Source organism: Centruroides vittatus, unplaced genomic scaffold (assembly GCF_030686945.1).
Source record: "Centruroides vittatus isolate TY-2023 unplaced genomic scaffold, ASM3068694v2 contig_439, whole genome shotgun sequence".
Lineage (NCBI taxonomy): Eukaryota > Metazoa > Arthropoda > Arachnida > Scorpiones > Buthidae > Centruroides > Centruroides vittatus.
Genome location: NW_027122239.1, coordinates 2752975 through 2775913, shown reverse-complemented (window position 1 = coordinate 2775913; position 22939 = coordinate 2752975). Strand labels below are relative to the sequence as shown.

The 22939-nt window shown below is 31.8% G+C and overlaps 1 protein-coding gene across 1 annotated transcript in view; it reads right to left on the bottom strand.

The window, feature by feature from the left end:
• LOC136977043 (DDB1- and CUL4-associated factor 11) overlaps positions 1-22939 on the bottom strand; it is a 51556-nt gene that overhangs the window by 16163 nt on the left and 12454 nt on the right. The window contains exons 2-7 of the mRNA XM_067272477.1: positions 17612-17694; positions 11924-11955; positions 11738-11842; positions 7947-8005; positions 1233-1333; positions 1045-1147 (exon numbers count right to left, since the gene is read on the bottom strand). Coding sequence (XP_067128578.1) covers positions 1045-1147; positions 1233-1333; positions 7947-8005; positions 11738-11842; positions 11924-11955; positions 17612-17694 — 483 coding nt within the window. The remainder of the gene's footprint in view (positions 1-1044; positions 1148-1232; positions 1334-7946; positions 8006-11737; positions 11843-11923; positions 11956-17611; positions 17695-22939) is intronic.

Here is a 22939-nt window from a genome sequence, read left to right as displayed (position 1 = left end):
CACCTGATGCATTTCAATGTTGAAGGCAACACATTCCTTGAGCGCATTGTTACTGGCGACGAAAGCTGGTGCCACCACTGGGAACTTGAGTCAAAAGTGGCAACCATGCAGTGGTGTCATCCTTTGTCCCCTCTTCCCAAGAAGTTCAAGAGCCAGTCATCTGCTATAAAAGTGATGCTTACCCTGTTCTTCGATCACCAGGGCCCATTGATTATTAATTTCAAGGAACCAAGTGTCTCCATCACTGGGGCACGGTACTGTGAAACGTTGGAGAGATTACAATGTGCAATTAAGGTGAAATGTCCAGGAAAACTGCAAAATGGGTGATTCTACTTCATGATAATGCACGTCCCCATACCGCAAATGTCGTAACACAGAAGTTATGCGCACTAATGTGGGAGACACTTGAGCACCCGCCTTACAGTCTTGATCTCTCCCTGTGCAATTTTCACGCCTTCAGTCCCTTAAAGAAGTCCTTAAAAGGTCAATCGACAGTTCCAGTCGAACACAGAAGTGCAGCAGACAATTTCGGACTTCTTCAAGCAGCAGAAACAGGAGTTTTACCAATGGGGTATATTCAACCTGGTGAAGCAGTAGGATGCTTGCCTAAATGGTCATGGCATATTTGCATGACAGATACCAAAACTGAACTGTACAGCCTTCGAACAGAAACTTTTTGATCATGCCTTATATATTGACAAAAACACCATTAAAAACTATTTTTATATACTGTATTGTAATTTTAATAATAATAATAATTTATTCAATTTTGTTATTATTATTATATCTAAAGAATAAAACCTGAGAAAAAAATAAAATTGCTTTTTTATACATTTTACTTTTGTTCTTATTATTTAATGTAGTGATTCAAAAATTCCTACAATATTTCATAATTTCAAATGTCTCCTGAATAATAAATCCTTATCTAAACTTATTACTTGATAAGGGAAAACTTTTCTAAACTAAATTTCAGAAAATATATTCTATATTCAGAAAATAAACCTAGTAAAATATCTTGAACAGAACTTATAAGGTTATAATTACCTCACAGCTGTATCTAAAATACTCCAGCCAACATCTCTAGCTTGAACTATTTTAATTAATTTGAAATGACCACTTCTAGTATCATACAGTCGTATATTACAATCTAATAAAAACAAGATTTTTGAATTAAAAAGTAAAAAACAATTTAAATAAAACATTTATCACTCAAATTAATTTTGAAATCTAACCTTGACATGCAGTCATAAAGAGTTCTCCATCTCTGGCATATGTTCCACAAAATGCTTTACTTGGGTATTGTTCAACAGGAATCATCTTATTAGGCAGCAATCTATTGACAAAAATAGTTTTGAAGCAGAACAATAGTTCCTCAAATGGATTTCTTTACTCATGCATGTGATACACAGTATTGAATCCTTATGAACCAGATGCCACTTACATAATTTAACATGGAGTACTTCCTGAAACTGAATTTTACTGCATGTTAACCGATTTTCCCATTTATTTTTACACAAAATGGGATTAAGGTTAATTCTATACAAAAGCTTTTTGATTTGAATAAATTAATTAAAATGCTTGCATTTAAATCTTTTTAAATTACTTTAATCCATCAACTTGTCAAATTACTTCATTGAATAAACAAGTCTCAATGGTTGCAAAAATTATCCAAACATCTGTTTGAGAAATCAAAAATAAAGTTGACAAATAAATAAATAAACTTCAGTGTAGTTTTGTGTGCATAAAAATCATATAATGTAATTTAAAATATGAACTTTAGAAAACTGACTCCTTTGTTACAGTAAGGTCTATGACCAACTGGTTTCAGAAGTAAAATATTTCATACTAAATATTTTTGGACTATATAGATTACATTATTAGAATCTTAATAGTTTAGAATGTGTGATTTTAAATGTTTAGTCAAATTTATTCTAACTCATTTTTTTTCATCATACATGATGCCATAATTTCAGTCTTATACAAAAGTGCTAAGTTTGTTTAAGAATGTATGATAAAATATATCATAATTTCACATGTATATGCAGTAAGACCCCGCTTAACGCTGATTCAATATAACGCAATCTGCTTGACACCTAAAAAACGCTCAAAATTTACGCCGATTCAAATTAATGTGGTATTTCATTGATTCATATATAATACGATTATTCCCAAACACGAACCAATCAGCAAAAGGTGGCAATTCATCATAGTGCTGTACTTCCCTTAAATCTGTTTGTTTTGTGCAATTTTGGAAAAAATATAACATCATGGATGCCATAGGAAATATCGACTTCACTTCGCAAGAATTAACTGATAAATGCACGAACAGAGTATGGAAGAAGTTATAGCTGGAGGTATTCAAGAATTCTCATTGAGAAGAGCCTATTGCTGTATCGTTGGGTTGACAAAATTGTCAACTTAACGATACAGGAGATGTAGATGAGCAGGATATTGGGGAGTTACTGCAGGTTTGTGGTAAGAGCCTTACCAACGATGACTTCAAGAACTGGCAGAACAAGGAATTCGTGTAGAACTGGAAAATAGAGATTCTGAAGACAAACCCAAAAAATTTCTCTACAGTTTTCCTTAGTAAAAATTTGGTAATGATAACAGAAATCATTGATCAAATTGTAGTGAATGATCCAGATTTTGATAGAATACCAAAGCAAAATGAGGCATTTTGGATGCGATCTTCTGCTACAGATATTTGCTTAAGGAAAGAAAAAGAAAGTGACCAATGAAACTACACGACGACATCGCAAAAAACAAGAATTTCAGAAGAGCCAGGACCTTCGTCACAAAAAATTAACTTTACATTTCTGTGCGCACATGTTTGTGTGTTATTTAACATATATTATTATGCAAAAATTTATATAAAAATAACTTAAAATTATAGTAAAATTGCTTATTTTTTGGCCATGTGTTCCCCTATCCCTATTTACTCTCTGTTAAAATGGTCTTGTTTAACACTGTTTCGCTTAGCGCTTTGTCGTTTAGGAATGCATCCCACATGTTAAGCGGGGTTTTACTGTATTAATGTATGTATAATAGCAAAAACTAAATGTTTAAATAAACTTCACTTATATTACATAAGTTTATGTGAATTGACCCAGTTTTTGGTAATGGTGGAATTTCTGGTTTTGAGAAAAAAAACTGTCAAAAACAAATGACAATTGGTTAAAAAAGTCATTTTAGATTGTAGGCATTTTTTCACAAAAATTAATTATCAATATTATTTTCTACATCATACACTTTGTTCATTACTTCAGATACACTTTGTTCATTACTTGTTCATTTTTAAGTCTTATTGCACTCTGCCTTCCTCAATTGACAGCACTGCATCTTCCATGTCTGTTTTTTTTTCTCTGTTTTCTTTATCCTCATTTATTTCATTTGAAGATGTAATTAGCCTCAACAATATCTACATCTGTGTAAGTTTTAGATATTATTAAATCTCCATCTACAATTTCAAATTTAGTAGCAGCAGATGACAAAAATTTCCTGTTTTCTGAACTTTCAAATGTTTTAATAAATTCTGATAGAAAGCTATAGTCATCACCATCTTCAGTATCAATAAATGTAATAGCTGTTTGACTATTACACAATTTTTCATGGCAAAAACAGTTTACCATGAAAAACTGTAGAGAGCTAATGTTAGAATTTTTGGAGAAAGCATAATGTATTGCATCTAATAAAGAAATTGCCATTTCATCATCATCTTTTATAGAAGAATTTTTTGTATTGACATTTAAGACTTCTTAAAATTCCTTAATCCATAGGCTGAAGTACACTAGTACAATTCAGGGAAAGGAACACAAACTTAATGTTCTTCAAATTTTCTAAAATTGGATGTACTGGGCAATTAATTATCAATAATGAATAAAACATTTTTCATTTTCCAATAAGTTCTATGTCCCATCTTCAAATCTCTTCTTAAAAAATATCATCCATGACTTTAGATTGGCTTTGTAATATAGTGGTAGTGTTTTCACATTTTTGAAACACCTTGGATTAATAAATTTTCCTATTACAGAAAAGTTTTATTTTGTACCAGTCATATTAGCGCACATGAATGTGGGTATTGCAATTTTTTTTTGAGTTTTCCACCTATACACTCTTCACTTTTTTCTAAAACTTATGCTATGTCTCTGTTTAAAATGGTCCAATTATCCATATAGTTATCACTGCCTAGTAATCAACTAAATTCTTCTGCCTTTTGTGTAAGTATTGGTCCATTTAGCAATAAGCTGGCACTTATCATTTTAATTAAGTAGTTTAATCAATGCATATCAATTACTGGTTTTTTCCACATCTTGGTTTTTCATTTTTCCCTTGCTGTCTTGGAAACAATGAAAAACAGTGAAATTTTTATAGTCATAGTCACTGTAGAACTTACTATGCCAAAGTCTGAACACATTTTTTTTTCTACTATCAACAGCTTCAATTATTGCTACTTTATAGTCTAACATTATAGTTTTTCTTTTTAAATTTGCCATTTTCATGCACTAGCATCAAACTTAATGAATAACATTTCTGTTAAAGAATGTGAAAAGTGAAACAATTACAGTAGAGCGTCGTTAATTGGAACATCGGTAATTGAAATGGCCGGAAATTGGAACGATTTTCAGTCGGACTGTGTCGTGCTGAATCGAACGTTTTTGATACTAAATTTACTTCTAAAGTATAATTTTCATGTTTTTTATATTCTTCAATATATTTATTTTGTTTGTACAAAATAAAGAAATAATTTTTAACGATACGATAGCCTCGATTATTATTATAAAAATTTTCGTTAGGCTTAAAATCGACAAAAATTCAACACGAAGCGACACGCAACGAAGAAAAATTCAACAGGAAGCGATACGCAACGGAGAAAAATTTGAACATCGGACAGGTTAATATATTTTTTCGTACAAAGTCGGAAATTGGAACAAATGACTAATTGGAACAACCCCAGTCCCCAATTGACGCCAATTTTCGACGCTCTACTGTATATGTTAAGAAAACTTCAAAAATAATATTTAAAATGACATGAATTAAGATGTCAGAAACACAATAAATAAATAAATAGAAGTAGAAAGCGACATGTAATGGCTAGATTAACATCCAAACTATTAATTAACACAAGAATGAGAAAATCAACACACATTTGTTCAATCTATGTGTAACTGAACTTCCTATCCAGTCTATATTAATTAAACTGGGACTCCACAGGCATGAAATCATTAACATAAAACAAAAACCAAAATCGCAAACTAGTTAACATTCTCTATAATTTGTTTTTTCAGGCAGAATTCCACAAGTACACTGTCCATGTGTGGAAAACTGATAATCCCTCTGGTGAAATTAAAAAATTTAAGATTAAGATTGATAAATTAGAAACAATTTGTAAGCTGCTGTATATCTTTATTTACAACAGTCATTAAATGCAATTATAAAACCTTAGAGTTGACTGTAAGACAAAGGCATCAATTTTGGGTTTGTAAAATATTTCATAAACATAAAAGATTAGATTATATAAGCATTTAATTCAGGAGTTGCAATTATATGATTGCCAGTAATATTTTGATTTCATGAAAATAACTCTGAAACTTTTCAACATTTTACAATCAACAGAATCTGTAATAAAAAAAAAATACAAGTTAGAGAATAGCTATAACACATGATCTAATGGCAATACTTTCATATTACAGGTACTCCTCACTTTACGACCGAGTTCCATTCTGACGACTACGTCGTTAAGCAAATTGGTCGATAAGCGAGGAGCTTGCGCCGGGAATATAGGATCGTTATAAAATTATACAAATTATGCAACAAACTTCAAATTTATTCATAAAAAGACTATTATAGTACGCTTAGTGCACCTGTCACCATTCGCCACTGATCGACACTCAAGTTGAGAAAGGGGATTCCCCGAATTGCAGGTCGAAACTCGATTGGTCTTAAGTGCGAGTGGTTGTTAAGCAATAGGTCGTAAAGTGAGAAGTACCTGTATTAAATAATGCTTCTAGCCCACAACATAAACTGAGATTAAATTGATTAGCCCAATTTATTATAGCTGTACTTAATTGGGCTAATCAATTTAATATCAATATTCTCATAGCTTCTCATTGGTTGTTGTAAAACAAAAATGCAATGTATTGATGGAAAGTTAAAACTCTGCTATGGTTTCAGTCAATGTTGACTGAAAATTTCTTTTGATTTCAATTGTAACTTTTGGTTTTAGCACTAATTTTATGCCTGTGGAGTTTTCTGATTCAGTAGATTTTAATTTTGTTTAAACAATCAAAAATTTTATCCAGAATGTTTCATGCTGATAAAAGCTTTTTCTTACAATTTTAAGCATATTAATAAGCGATCATTTGAAACTATCCTCAAATACAGATGTTTCAACCTCCTTCGGTACACAGTACAAATTTTGTACTGTAATATGAAGGTTTGATTATGTGTATTATTTGGTCTTTGCATAAACATTTTGTTGATATCAATATACTAAAAAAAAAAAAAGTAAAGGAAGTACTCAATGTCTAATTTTTCTCTGAACAATTTCTAATACTTAATACATACCTTTAGTTTAGAATTCAATCATAATTTATGAAATAAAATTAATAGTATAAAAATTACTCATAGACAATTGTCAACTTTGTCATGAATTACCTGCATTTGAAATAAAAATAAAATTATAACTATACTCTTTTTTTTTTTAAAAAAGAAGCAGTAGCTATATTTTTATTATTTAAAATGATAAATCATTATAATAAAATACAGTGGAACCTCGGTATACGACCTTAATCCGTTCCTGATGTTTGGACTTATACTGAATAGGACGTATACCAAACCAACCTTTCCCATAAGAAGTAATGTAAAAATGATTAATCCGTTCATGTAAAAAAAAAACCCTCTTGATATGATATATTAATGGGGTTGTAAAATAATTTAAACACTGTTTGAGCACATTAATAAAAAAATAAATTTTATTATAGATTTTTAATGTTATTACAGTATATTGTATTATATTATTTAAATCCTTAAATTAAAATCAAATCAAACTCTCCTTAATACTAATAATCTGTATAGAAATTGATTAAACCCCTTTCACAATGTTAGCAGATTCAATAATGTCTATTTTTCATGATTGTCGTTATCGTTGTTCTCGGAATACGGTATGCAACAGTTAAATCTCGAACACCCATGCCACCTTCATATTTCTCAACAATCTCTTTTTTTCAGTTCCATTGTGATTCTAGTCATTTTTTTAGTTTTCTGTTGCCTTTCATTTGCCTTTTTGCAATTCATGATTAATAAAAATAATAAAATTTTACTTGCAAATTAAAATCAGAAGAAATTTAACAAAGTTATAAACCAGTGTACTAGACCAGACTAGACTGTGAACATCTAGTCTGGTCTAGTACACTGATAGTGCTACTTGTTCATAGATGGTGCATATAATAGAATTAAGTCGTATACCGAACAAAAGTCATATACTGAGCAAAATTTGTTTCGTCCAAACAAGACATATTCCGAATTGGACGTATTTTAAAGCAGACATATACCATGGTTCCACTGTATACAAAAAAAAATTACAACAGATAATGAATTATTTGACCTATAAAAATTTACTGAAGATAAATTATAATTTATAAAGTCAAATCAATGAAAGTTCATTTCAGGTCATAAAAGAAAAAGTTTTAACTAAATTGAATAATAAACAAATTACCAAATGTCAACTGTATATCAACTCATCATATTCATTTATTTCATTCAAATTTTATCAGTTTAAATATTAATTTCATAAATTTTAAATATAGAAAATAAGCAATATCAAACTTTGATTTTATGACACTTTTCTAACAAGGATTTTAATAAATGACAATTATTTATTTTTAATTCATATTACTTACTTGTCTCTCTTTCTCAATAATGTATAATAATTTTAAAACATTTACCTCTGACTAATTTGGCAACAGTCACCTCTTGTAAAATGCTCTCGAACCCCAACTTCTCTCTAAATTTGTATTTAAAAAATTTTTTTAATAATTATTTAGTTGTTATAACTGACTTAACATTATACATTCATACAACATGCATTCCTAAGTTTGAATTTATAAAAAAGTTTTTGATTGATGCTAAATTGAATCATTTCTATCTTCAAAATTTACTCCTCTAGGATCTTCACAAATTTTGGCATGATCTAGTAATTTATTTAGGCCCTCAAGAAAGGACCTTTTTCAAATAGTATTTAGTTCCCTTTGCATAGCCTTTTGGATTCCCAAAATTAACTGAAATGGTTTCCCTTTCAAATCAAATTTTAATTTGGGAAACAGGAAGTGGTCAGTTTGGATTTGCCAGACTTGGGAACTGCTGTTTCCCAAATTACGATTTTGCTTTGAAAGAAAGACAATTTCAGTCAATTTTGGGAATCCAAAATTCTATACAGAGGGAACTAAACAGTATTTGAAAAAGGTCCTCTCATGAGGGCCTAAATAAATTACTAGATCATGCCAAAATTTGTATATATCACAAAGGAGTGTATTTTGAAGAATGAAATGAAATCTAATCATTTTGTCAAAAAAATTTTTTTATAAATTTAACCTAAACTTAGTAGATGCATCTTGTATATCCAAGAAAACAAACTATTTTAATCTATTTAATTGTATCCAGTTAATTGTAAAAGGTTTTAAGATTAAATGACTGCTTTTAAATCTTTGATGATTTTCTAGCTATTCTCATTTAGTTTTGTTTTCCTAGAAATATTTCTTCTAATACAGTAGAATTCACTTATGATCACTTTAAAACTTACAATTTTTGATAATTACAAATAATTATAGTATGACATTTGAACAATTTATATTTATTACAAAATGTATACTTAATACAACATTACACATTTATATCCCTTCTGTAACTGCACAACATTAACTACAAATAGAATAAGTGGCTGCTTTGTTTTTTTTTTTAAATTGTAGAATTCAAATATTGCCTGAAGAAGGTTGATTAAGAAGACTGAAAACATTACAAAAATAAATATTCACTGCATAGTAAAATGGTTTTGTTTCATGATTACACAATTATATACATTACATTTCTTATATACAACTGTTTTTGAAAACATTAAATTTACTTGAAAAACTTATCAAGTGTTGTTTGTCATTTGTTTGTATTTATTACCTCTTGAATAGTATTCTAATAGTCATGATGCTTTTCAAAGTTTGTTGTTCTATATTGCACACCACAACAAAGAATTCATAGAGCTTTTTGTATCTGGGCATTAGTTGGAAGAACTTCTGAAATTTCTTCTTCTGTAAATAGGTTAGGTCCATTTTCTTCTGATAGTTTGGAGTTATCACAATCATCACCTTGACATATTTCTGATAGTAATGTTGAAGTGACAGCTAAAATGACTATCTATATCCAGCCAATTTTCAAATTTGTTTTTAGACATACTACCTGAAATTTTTTTTGCAAATTTCAGCTGCAAGGTCAGGTTCTTTGAATGCAGGAGTTTTAGCATTTATTTTAGAAAAGTCATCTTTTTGGAAGCAGCTTTTAATGTTTTTCCCTAACACTTGCTTTCATAAAGAAGGGAAACTTTTTTTATACAATTGCACTTGCATCGGATTGATCTTTAATTTCATCAAGTTCAGCTATAATTTGAGTACAAATTTTGCTGCAATAATAAGCTTTTAAAGTTTATATAATATCTTGGTCATTTGGCTGAATTAACAATGTAATGTTCAAAGGTAAGAAAATCATTTTGATGTTTTTTTAATGACCAATTGTTTATGTGCACCAATGCAGTTGTCTACTAAAAAGACAATTTTTTTGTTTTAATTCACAATCTCACTTAATTAACCAATTGTTAAAATGGACATTTATCATCTAAGAATTTGCACTATAAAAGTAATCAGCAGGTAAACTTTAAAACACCAAGGATTTTTACCTTTTCCAATTGTCAGAAGTTGTTTCTTTTTCACCTATCATAAATTGGTGTGCAAAATTTAAGCAACAATTGTTTTTTGTCATAACTCCACAAAAAATCATCTTGGAAACATGAAATTCAGACTATAGAGACAGTATTTTTACTTAAAGGATGAAGAAAACATACTAGAGCAAAAATGAATAAACACATACAGTATGGAATCAAAGCCTCCTACTTATTGTAATCTGCATGCACTTACTGCACACATTCTGTGTGCCCCCATGTCACCTGTGATGTCTTCTTCCTTAATATGAATCGCCTTTCTACTGAATTGGGTGTTTATTGTACTGATCACGACAAGCAATTGCCTATTATTCATGGATGTCAGCTTAAAAATTACATTGTTGCTTAAGTTTTTGCACACCAGTGTATGAACACAACAAAAGAACTGTCACTCACTCTTTCAAAAATTTAAATCTTTTAACAGTTTCATTTTTAAACAAATAAGTATGCTCACACATTGCACAAAAATAGAGTCCAGTTTCATCTGCATTATAAATATCCTAGGGTGAATATTCATCAATAATTTTTTGGCCACTCTGTCTTTATCCACTCATTAGCTGCTAACAAATCAGCACATTTTCTTCACTGTGAAGATGTTTATACAAGATATTCTCTTGCTTTTTGCATCTATTGAATCATCCATCAGTTGCAATAAAAACCTTCTTTGCCCATAGTTTTTGCTAGATCTGCTTTTTGATGCATAACAGATCCATTAACCAGAGCATTCTTTTACAAACATTACTAAATCAAATTTTTTATGACAATGCAACTTGACTACCCTTCTTAGATCACTCTCTCTTCTGATCCATGTTTTCATAAAGAAATTTTTTTTTTTTTTATGTTTTTTGAGATCTTACACAAGAGTGGTTGTGAAATTTTTTAATACACAGCTGCATGATGTTGACTCATTTTGGGCAACTTATAGTAATCTAAAATTCTTTGCTTTTCTTAAAATGACAGATATCTACACTTGTTTTGCTTCTACCATGATCCAAAGGATTTTTTTATAGAGCATTTTATACAGGCTTCATCACTCAACAGATCACAAAATTAAACTAAAGAAATTGCAATGATATTTTTATTTCCAAAGATATGCTTAAAGTAAAGATATACAGTACACATTTTCTAAGAAATCCTGTCATGCACTCCCATTATGTAAGATAAAAGGTATGCTTTGATTATGAATTTATTATGAATTTTTAAAGAATTCTTATTGTTTGTCCTTAAGTGAAATTATCACAATTGATAACAATAGCTGAGATTTGATTATAATAGATGGATTATTTTAAGCTAATTTTATATAATGTGTTTTGGGACTGACTGATTACAAAAACAATAGCTGACTGATAACGTTATCAATGATTATAATACTGGATTCCATTGTATTAGTATAGTAATAGAAGAATAATAATTGATTAATAATTAGAAAAACAATAAATTTCTTTTAATTTAAATATATCCCATATTTCATAATTTTTGTTTTTAAACATTTCATTTTTTGAATAAAAAAATGTGCTATTAAAAAGTAGATTTTCATTCTTAAAATCTACTTGAAATTTAAATTTATGGTGTTTTAAAAATTATTAAAAAAATTATTTACTTATTATAAAGTAATAACAAATGCAAAAATATTAATCGATCTTAAAAATAACATCATTACAGTTCAGTTCTTTAAAACTTAACTTACAAAAGCTTGATATATAACTCAATTTTATAAATCATCATCTTTATTATAAATTATAAAGCAATTATTACCTTTTTAAGAAGACAATATAAAGATGGTGAAATTCTTTTTTTCCAATCATTATTTTTATTAAAAGTCCCTGAGTGTAAAAGAATTGTCTGTCTCAAGTCACTGACCTATAACATAAATTAACAAATTATTTTTAAAAAAATAAATGATTTAATTCAAATTCAATATTAACAAAGTTAAATACTTACATCTAAAAGAGAGGTATCAGGATTTGGATCAGCTGTAAAAAAGTTTTAAGTATGTTTTAGTTATTTGAAAGTACACTATTAATTTTTATATAAACATTGTACAAGATCTGATCAAAAAGTATCCAATCTTCTTATTTTTTTGCTTTGCAAGTATTTACAAGCTGGGGAGGAAACTATGTTGTCATGTGACCTTGAACCCTATTGCATGTGTGTGAATTTTGATGAGCCCATCCAGCAGCCATGATAGTTGCACGTTTACACTGTTATCATCACATTAGTGATTACGTGAAAATGGCAAAACACGAGAGATCCTGATTTTATGAAGATTCTAACCAAAGACGAGACTCAGGTCACATCTCTGGTTATAATCTATGATCTTGAGAGAAAGGAAAAATCATCCCAGTGGAAAATGCAACAGTTTCCATGACCAAATAAGGCACAGCAATCATGCAGCAATATGAAATCGGGTTGACTGTTCTTTCAACCACTAAGGCCTAGTTCATCATGTGTATGCCCCTCTTGGTCAAACTGACAAAGGAGTATTATCTAACTGTTTTACATCATCTTTGAGATGCTGTTAGGTGCAAGACCAGTTTGGCAGTCTCACAACTGGTTTCATTCATCACGACAAATGCTCCGTGGGCTGGAGCAATCTCATCCAAACATTCCTTGCAAAACATGAATATTGCACAGGTTCAGAAACCTGCTTACTCCCCAGACATGGCTGCAGCCAATTTTTGGCTCTATCCCAAAGTCAAGATGCCAATCAAAAGAAAGAGATTTCAAGATGCAGAGATCAAGACTAACATGACAAAGTGCCTGATGAAAATCCCAATAAATAATTTTAAAAAATGCTTTCAACAATGAAGTCATTGCTGTACACATATTTTTTCTGATAAATAAAGAAAATAAAGCTTATTTTTCAAATTTAACACAAATTATGCTTTTTTACAATATCAGGATTTATTAGTATAAAATTAAATATATATAAACATTCAATCCATAATTCAAGTTTTTAATTAATTAAAACCAAATAAACTACTGGCTTGTAAAGCTACATATTACGACTAATTGGGCCGAAATTTTCAAAAATTGCAGATCCCTAAATTTCCACTGGTTTGGTCCGTCCTTCTTTAATCTTGTGAATGGTGTTAGATGAAAGTTAAGACCAGATATGGAAAGCTTAGATGCAAGAAGCCCCAATTTTAACTATATACAAACTTCCAATTTGGACCAGAAATCAAGTTATTTCAATACAAAAATTTTCCCCAAAATGGAGTTAGACAGATGACCAGCATGACAGGAAAAGTATGATGTACAGGAGCAAGACTACTAAAATTGAGAGCATTCTGACAATGTCACAATCAATAATTCATCATTTTAATAATTATAAACAAATAAATTTTTAGTTTTAATTTAGAAAATTTTGGAAGAAAAGAACTGACCTGGAGCAAGACTTGAATTCACAACTCCTGCAAATTGTGCAATTACATTGTCAGTTTTGCAAACTGGATTTCTATCTGATCTTTGCCTCCATAACTATTAATAATTAAGATATAACCATACTAGTCAATTATGGCACTGACTGGGGATAATTTTACAATCTTGACCTTCCATAGCTCTCAGCCAGCTATTGCATCACTCCATCATGTTGTATATACACATTCAATCCACAACCTGAATTTTTAATTGGTTTAATATCAGTCCTTGGACATCTTTCCCATGTTTGTCTGGAGGATATGCCTCCCATATGGTTGTGGCTCACTATACCCAAAGTTTACTTCTTATCTTAAAGAAAGGCCATATGTAATCTTTATTATTAAATAGATAATGCTATCCTCCATCTTATTGTAAGGTTTAAAGTCCAAACTGTTTCAGGCAGTTCCAAATAAACCAGCTGATATTCTGCCAAATATTTCACAACAGTAACATTCAAATAATTATTTATTGTGACATCGTCACAATGCCAGATTGCAATTTTTAATCGTATTTTTAATTTATTTAATTTGAAATATATGCTCTCCACCTCAAATTAGTAGTGGCTTGCCCTTGTACCTCATACTTTTCCTTTAACAATAGCGTTGCACCCGTCATCTATCTAACACCTTTCAGGGGAAAATTTTTGAATTGAAATAATGTGACTTCCAGCTAGCATCAAAGTTCATATATAGTTAATCAAGGCTTCCTGTCCTTAAGGTTTCCATAACTTGTCTTTCATCTATCTAACTCTGTTCTCAATATTAAGGAAAGACAAATGGATGGACAGACAACAGTGGAAATTTATAGGCCTACAATTTTTTCAAATTGCAACCTAATAAACAGTCATCATATTTAATATTCTACTTAACAATATAATTCATTAATACATATGGTAATGCTATCATAAAAATATAAAAAAATCAAAAATGTTAAATTAAAAAGTATGAAGTTATAAAATAAAAATAACTTAAGATATAAAATTAAAATATCTTCTAAGAAATTAAATCTATTATACGCCTTTAAAGTATCCAGCATATAGTTAAATTATCATAAGAACGTTTTCGATCCCTTTTAGAGATCTTCTTCAGTTACCCATTTAAAAAAATGAACAAAATTCGAATTTCGATCGCAAGTTTCGTTCTTAATGACGTCATCACTAACGTAAAACATTAAGAAATTAAAAAATTAAACAAAACAAATAATTCTAGTTCCCGTGTGTAAATAACTTAACGGTAAAAACAAAATAAGATGAGAATGGAGAGAAGCGGCTAGTGCGTAGAAGTGAAATTACGTCATATCCGTTATGTGGAAAGACTTCCAGGCGGTTGCTAAGCTGTCCGAGTCTCTATGATTAATGCAGTGTTTGCTGAGGTGCGCCTTGTGTATCTCCATTTTTTCTATGTGTTTTATAGCTTGTGTTGATCTGGTAGGTTTAATGATCTCAGCCTTGTCCCAATAAACCGTCACGTCCTGCTCCTTGGCGAATGCCGCTAGTACCGTACTATCAACATTTTTATTGACCGTGTATTTGTGTTCCTCGATCCTTTTTTTCAAATTTCTCATGGTAGCCCCTACGTACACAAGGTCTGAGTTGAATCTCTTATCCCTCAACGGTATCGAGTAAACTCCCGTGAGGGTGTCGTATCTATATCTTTCCTTGTCGTTTCTCAAAAGTTTATAAACCGTGGGATTACGTCTATAAACTATGCGGAAATTCCTTTTTCTGGCTACTTTCTTAGTGACTTTGTTTAAAAACGGTATGTAATTAAGGACAATCCTTTCTTTCTGCTCATTTTTCTTTATACGTCGGCTGTGCGGCTGGTAGGTCTTAATAAGGGTATCTATCGTTTGTCTTCTGTACCCATGTTGTAACGCTATTTCGCGTATGTAATCTAACTCTCTGTCTGTATCATAAATGCTAGTACAGTGCGTGTGAGCTCTCTTTATCCATGATTTAAAAGCCGTTAATTTTAGGTGTTCCGGGTCTGATGAATTCCTGGGAATGATGTAAGGTTGATAAATCGGCTTGCGGTATACTTTTGTTACTATGTGTCCCTCTCTGCATATAATCTCCAAATCAAGGAAATTAACCCGTCGCTCACTTTCTTGTTCTAGCTCCAGTGTGAGACCATAGGAGTTATCGTTGACCAAGTTTATAAAACGGTTTATATTCTGTTTATTTTTCCACAAAATGAAGATGTCATCTACGTACCTTGTGTAAATCACTATATCTTCTTGGAAGAAAGGTAGGATGTAGTTTTCTAATTTACGCAGGACAAGCTCACAAATTAGAGGCGAAGTGGGGCTACCCATTGGAACTCCACGTTCCTGTAAGTATGTTTTTCCTTCAAAGCCAAAGAATGACGTATGAGAAATTAAATGAGCCAATTCTAATATGTCCTTATGATGTTTCGATGGATTCTCGATGTTATTGAATAGAAAATTTCTCAGTTCACAGAAACAAGGAGGTAATTTAATGGATGGGTATAACGCCTTATAATCTAGTACAGTCATGTATTCGTTATCCATTAGAGTGATGTTCTCAAGTTTCTGGAGCAGTTGTATGGAGTTCTTAATTGAAAAGGGAGAGTACGGTATTCTTTCTCGCAAAAACTTAACTAACTTCTTTTCTATTAAGTAGGTAGGCGCATTGCATTTCTCTACTATTGGACGTAACTGTGAACCCGGTTTGTGTGTTTTTCCGAAGGCAAATATTCTAGGAGTCCTCGGAGATTGTATGGTGGCCCTTTCCATGTGTAAAATACGTGCCAAAGGAGTAGCGACAAATCTCCTGACCCTTCGTTGTACTGTCTCTAAAAAATTGTCAGGCGCTATACGAGATTCTGTGGCGTTGATGTGCTCCCTTAACTTCTCATAGTATGTGTTCCTTTTGAGGAGAACAACGCCTTTAGTTTTATCCGCTTTAATGAGAACTACTTGATTGTCCTGAAGCCAATCTCTTGCTTCTTCATTCTTTTTAATGGGTAACTGAAGAAGATCTCTAAAAGGGATCGAAAACGTTCTTATGATAATTTAACAATATGCTGGATACTTTAAAGGCGTATAATAGATTTAATTTCTGATTTGTTTGTTCCAGTAAGCATTTATTACCGTATTAGCCCGAATATAACGCGACCCGCGAATTTAACGCGACTCCAAAATTTTCATAAAGATATTTAGAAAAAAAAATAATACTCATAAAAGAATTCAAAGAAAGTAAAATTCAATCAGATAAGCATTTATTTAGGTATTTATAGCTAATAACACAGGTTACATTCATGTCAATGATCGAGTTAAGCCTAACACACGACTATATCACATAAAAAATTAAAAATAAAATTCATGTGTAAAAATGTAAAGAAAATATCTGTTAAATCTTAAACACAACATTTTTCTGAGTAAAACAAAATAAAAACTTAGTCAATTGGTCGATTTACAACTCAGAAAAAAGCATTTGAAAATAGGGTTATAAAACAATTAGCGTTTATTGACTTTCGCGTTAGGGGGTAAAGCGGGTCTATTGACAAATTTTCTCGCAGTAGTACGAAATTTCTACTGACTTAACTTGAATGAGTCATATTTCTTCCCCATTTACAAACAAACCCGATGGCAATCGGTGAAACATGAGATAAATTACAGCGAGTTGAAATTTGATATGTTTATTTTTTGCGTTTTACGTATCAAATTACATTAAATTCGACACAAATAAAGCATTTTTGTCAATATAGAAATATTTTACATTGTTTAAAAGTAGAGAAAATAAAGAAAAGAAAGATGTAATAATAATTTTTCGAGCGAAGCCAAAAATTTCACAATTTTAAGATAAAAAATGGCGTCTGTGAGAGCCCACGTGACTAAAAGGCGGTCGAAAAATCACGTGACTAATGAACTTCGAACAAGCGGAGACATAGCCTTACTATAGTAGCGCTATGCAAACAAAAGCGCAGGCCTACTAACTAGATCACATGGTTGTTTTGAAGTGGTCGGTCGAGCTAGGTCTGACGTTCAGTCGCGTTTCAATCTCTGTAGGAAAATTTCCTTGTTTATATTACATTCCATTACTTAAACCCCGAATTTAGCGCGAGTCGATTTTTTAACTGAAAATAAATGGTCGAAAAATATCGCGTTATATTCGGGCTAATACGGTAATATCTTATAAGTTTTAAAGCAATTTATTTATATTAATATAGAAAATATTCTAACTAATACCTTGTGGAGGGCTGCAAAATTCATCATCTGAATCTTCCTGATATAAACAATCAGAATCGGCAGTGATAATTCTTACTTGTCCACTATGAAAGGAATATTCATAAAAGATTAATAAGAAATTCTATACTTTCATAGTTTCACTTTATTATTTACTCAAAATCATTGGAAAATGTTAAAGAATTGCACTTAAAATCATCTATATCTACAATAAGTGAAATGAATATAGTTTTCAAAAACTATGCTCTATATTATATCTGCTACTATAGATGGAAAGCCACACACAAACTTAAAAATTCCACACAGCCTCAAGACAGCAAACGAATAAAATCTAACGTGGACCGCACAAAAAGATGGATGCAACAAAACAAAGTCACCTTAGTCAGAGCGGACAAGAGCCATTCTTTCGTTCTCATGAAACGTGATACGTACAATAGACGAATAGAGGAACATATTATCAGCACGCAATGCACCAAGGCAAGCATTAATGCCATAGATGGCTTACAAGCGAAAGTCAAACGATTTTCCAACACGAAGTTAGCTAAACGCCTAGGATTAAGGAATATCGTAATAGATTCTCCGGACAATCCGAGAATCTTCGCCTTCGCGAAGACCCACAAACCGGGCCAACAGTTAAGACCCGTGATCGACAAAGCGAGAGCACCAACCATTGAACTGGAGAGACGCACACATAAGCTACTTTCGCACAACTTAGAGGGATACCCATATGCTCTGGCTAACCCAGCAGACCTATTATCTCACCTCAAAGAGATACCAGCATGTCCCGTCTTCATAACAGTTTTAGACTTCAAGTCACTATACCCCTCCGTCAAACTACCACTGGTATTTTGCGCACTTAGAGACACACTGTTTAACATCGTTAATGACAGCTCTATGCATCAACAGATCTTAGAATTGGCGCATCTCTGTGTGACCCCATTGAATTGGAAAAGGAGTTATAACATAAACTCCTTTTTCCAATTCAATGGGGTCACATATGCCCAGGGTAGAGGGGTCCCGATGGGCAGCCCCATCACTGGAGATCTCTGTGAGATGGTAGTGAGACAATTGGAATCTAAGATCATCACGAAGTATTTACCGAACATCTTACTCTATAAAAGATACATAGATGATATTCTCATCCTGTGGAGGCTGAAACCCGACATATCAGAGTTCCTCGATTCATTCAATGATAATCCTTATGGCATGACCTTAAAGATAGACCAAGCTCACCCTTCAGAGGCACATTTCCTCGACATCAACATCAAATTCGACCAAACAACAACCCACACGGATGTCTACCGCAAACCAGAGGCGGAACATCTCTATATACCAGTAGGATCCTGTGACCCGCCACACTATAAAACGGCAGCCTTCAACGCTTTAATTAAGAGGGCACATACACACTCGTCCTCCCAGAGATCTCTCCAAGCCGAACTGAAACGTATAGAACACATAGCCGAGAATCACGGCTACCAAGGGATTACACGTAAATTGGTCCGTAAACAGCAACGCCAAGAACTACAACCTAACCAGCTTCCCAATGAAGTTACACCTAGTTTCATACCGGTCACATACAATCCATACCTTAAAGCAATATACAGAACAATAGCTAAGAAAAAGAATATCCACATCGCCTATAGAAGATGCGCTACAATTTCAGATATATTAAGGAACGGTAAAGACACTTCCAACAAAGAAAGACTTCCGGGGGTATACTCCATCCCGATTATGGACCATAGAACGGACAGAAGCCTGGTCTACGTAGGATCCACGAAGCGCTCCCTGGAAGTAAGACTAAAAGAACACGCAAGTGATATTTTACACGCGAGGTCCACCACCGCTCTAGCTATCTATGCCTCAGATCCGGAAGTAGAACCTTTACTCAATCAAGCCAAACTAATTCGCACAACTCAATGCGTACACCATCTTAGATGGCTAGAAGCTCTTTGCATATATATGGCTACTCTCAGAGAAGATAACTGCATCAACAACAAGGACGAAATAGCCCTGTCAACTGCATGGCAAGCACTCATAAACAAGAACTTAAGATAGCACACAGCCGGTAAAGGAGCGCATGCCTGGATGACGTCACCGATCCAAGCGATAGAATTCGGAATCGTATTCCAGTAGGATTTTATTCGAATTGCATTCGATTAACGGTCGTCAGTTACCTGAAGAAGAACTTAATAGTTCGAAAACGTTAGTAACGGTTTTTTAAGTGAGGCACACCGGTAACAGGCTTAAAGTAAGTTCTATATTATACTTTTAGTAGAAACTTTTGCCTCCTGTTCCTTTAGACAAGTCAAGAAAAAAAAATTTTGATCACTCCCCATAGGCAAAGCATGGACAACAATAATTACAATGAACAGAGTCTGAGGAACAAAACACATTAACCAATTATATAACAACAAAAAACAAAGATGTTAAAAAAACCAAATTGATGTTTCTTTAAGAATTTGTCAACATTCAGATGATTTCATTACTGTATCTTAATCAACAAAAGCTGAGCTTCCTAATAAGTCAAAATGTAATAGTTTATAATGGTCAAGGCTATCCAATAAGATACTGAAATTGTTGTTTTATTCATCCAATTACTGTTTAGAAAACACAATAATAAAATAAATTTTTGCATAGTCAGTGTTCTTTTTCTAAAAAAAAGAAGTTACTGCTGGACACACAAATGTTAACTAAAGTTCTATTTTAAGAAAAATGTAACAATGAAAACTGTTAAACTGCTAATTATTTCCAGTTTCTTTATAAATGTAAACATGTACATTATATCATTTATAGTATTTTCCTATTTTTTTTTTGTATATTTCCATCTGCACTTTCTTCCCTATTTTCTTGTTTTGAATTTAGTGTCAGTTGATAAATAGTACCCCTTTTAGTAACCACATTTTTACATATTCCTTTCAAAATATCATTAGTGTTTCTTCACACCTCATTTCTCAAAAAAACATATAAGGGACAGACAATTACCAGACAATTGCCTGTTCATCAAAAGAGAGTATTCAACAAAAGTGGCAGCCCCATCCCATTTGCTTTTTTATGTCAGTTCCAGTTGACCTATGACAATTTTTGTTCTTGATAGGAGTGGCCCAGTTTGTTTCATTTGTTTTTATTGTGCCAGTCACCATATTTCTTGTCTAAACATATAGAATTTTTTTTTTATTGAGTGCAATTGCTGGTACCGGTATTACATACAAGCACAACTGAATGAAAAATAGCCTTGACTATTGTCTGCTAATTCAAAAATTATTTAATAATTTTTAATGTATATATTTTATACATTTTAAATACATTAAAAATTATTTAATAATTTTTAATGTATTTATTTTTTAATAATAAAAATGAAAATACTTATTAATTTTTGGTTTAAATAATTTAAGGAAAGTAGCATTAATAAATTTATAAGTTGTACTAAAAGTAATAAGAATGCTGTTAAAATGTCTACATATTAGCTAGTTACTAGCAGGTGCAGCACAATGAGATTACACCACAAATATATATACATGATATTGTCTGCATTAAATTCCTTTTATGTTGCAATGTGGACTTGTTTTCTTTACAGTTAACCAGATCTGTGGCTGGAGAGAAAAAGAATGGTTCAGCCACTTCTAGAAAATTTTGAGCTACCCCTATCCACTATTCCAAATGACAATTCTGTTTATATGTAATTTTTTAGATGATAAATCTACAATCAATTTTTCATGTTTAAATTTCATATAAATACACACACACATACACTGTGTAATTCTAAAATATATGCACAAAAAATTTCAGGGGCTGATTCTTCAAACAATTAAATAATTTTAGCCATAAAAATGTAAAAAGTGCATTTGAACATATGTTCAAAATAGCATAGTTTTAAAGTTACAAGATGTTTAATTTGTGGCACCATTGAAAATGTTGCCACATCCTGCAAAATAATTTGACACATCTCCGATATTTGTGAACACATACACCAATCAATGTGATGTGGAGAATAGAAATTTATTAATGTATTCCTGTATTACAGTTGTAGGTGGTCATTTTCAACAGTTATTGCAACTATACCATTTTCAACATATGTTCAATGCCCTTTAGTAGTTGAAATTATTTGAAAAATCAATCCGTGAAATTTTGTGTGTACATTTAGAATCATCCTATACACTATCAGGGCTTCCCAATAGAGTTGGTATCAACACCTTACTACATTTAGATGACAATCAAAAAAGTCAGCTGCTTGCATGTTTGAACAAAGATGTTCTCCTTCCATGGTTAACTGTTGGATACTATACTGCTGTTTAAAATTAGTTAACAATCCAGATGATGCATTAAATTTGCTTTTTAATCCTAGTGATTCGTGAAAGAACTTTGTTTTCTCTGCACACATTGCACCAGAGATTTGTATTCCTTTAGCTCTCTTCTGATGAACCACTAAACTTTTGATGATCCAGGTCCTTGTATGACAATGTTTTCGTACTCTTCCAGTTTGAACACACAGCTACATTATTACTAAAGAAGGACATTAATTTCTCTTTACTGCTTTTTATGCCATAATTATTGACTAATTACTTGTCAATTCTCCGTTTCCAAATTTTTCACAGATTTCTAGTTTCTCTCTCTTGTTTTACATATGCCATATTCAAAACTATCCTTGAATCGAGACTTAGAATAAACCTTGGAAGCAACTGAATGTAATAAAAATGCATACCATACATAATTTTCCAGCAAGTGGAGTTTGTGGATCAAACGTTTTCAGTTTATTTTATAAACCTACTTCGGGTTTCAAATTTCACAATTTGAAATTCCAAATTGAAAAAAAATTTTATAAATAACGTCATCAAATGTTTGAAACATTCCAATTTGGAATTTCAAATTGCAAAATTTGAAATCTGAAGCAGGTTTATAAAATAAACCAACATTTGCTGGAAAATTATGTATGGTGTGCATTTTATTACATGTTATATATTCCAGTTTTAATTTTGAACTTTAGCAACTAAATGAACAAGATAGTGACCAACTCTCAAATTCAAATGACCAACATAGAAAGAGCAGACACCTGGTTGTAATTAACACTGCATATTTTCTTTAAAAGCAGGAATTTTGTGTATTAGGACCCTTTCTTTATCCTTCCCTTTAATACAATATGGCCATTCTACATAGGAAACAATAGCCACAAAGGGCCGATTGCAGAGACAACGTTTAGAGGCCGACGGCGGTTTACAGATCGGGTAGACCGCGGGTCAGAAAAATTTCATTGCAGAGACAGAGTTTCACGCTTGCCACAATGTAGACAGCGATTAGAAACAAGTTATTTGACCTACTTTCTAGACTCCCTCGATA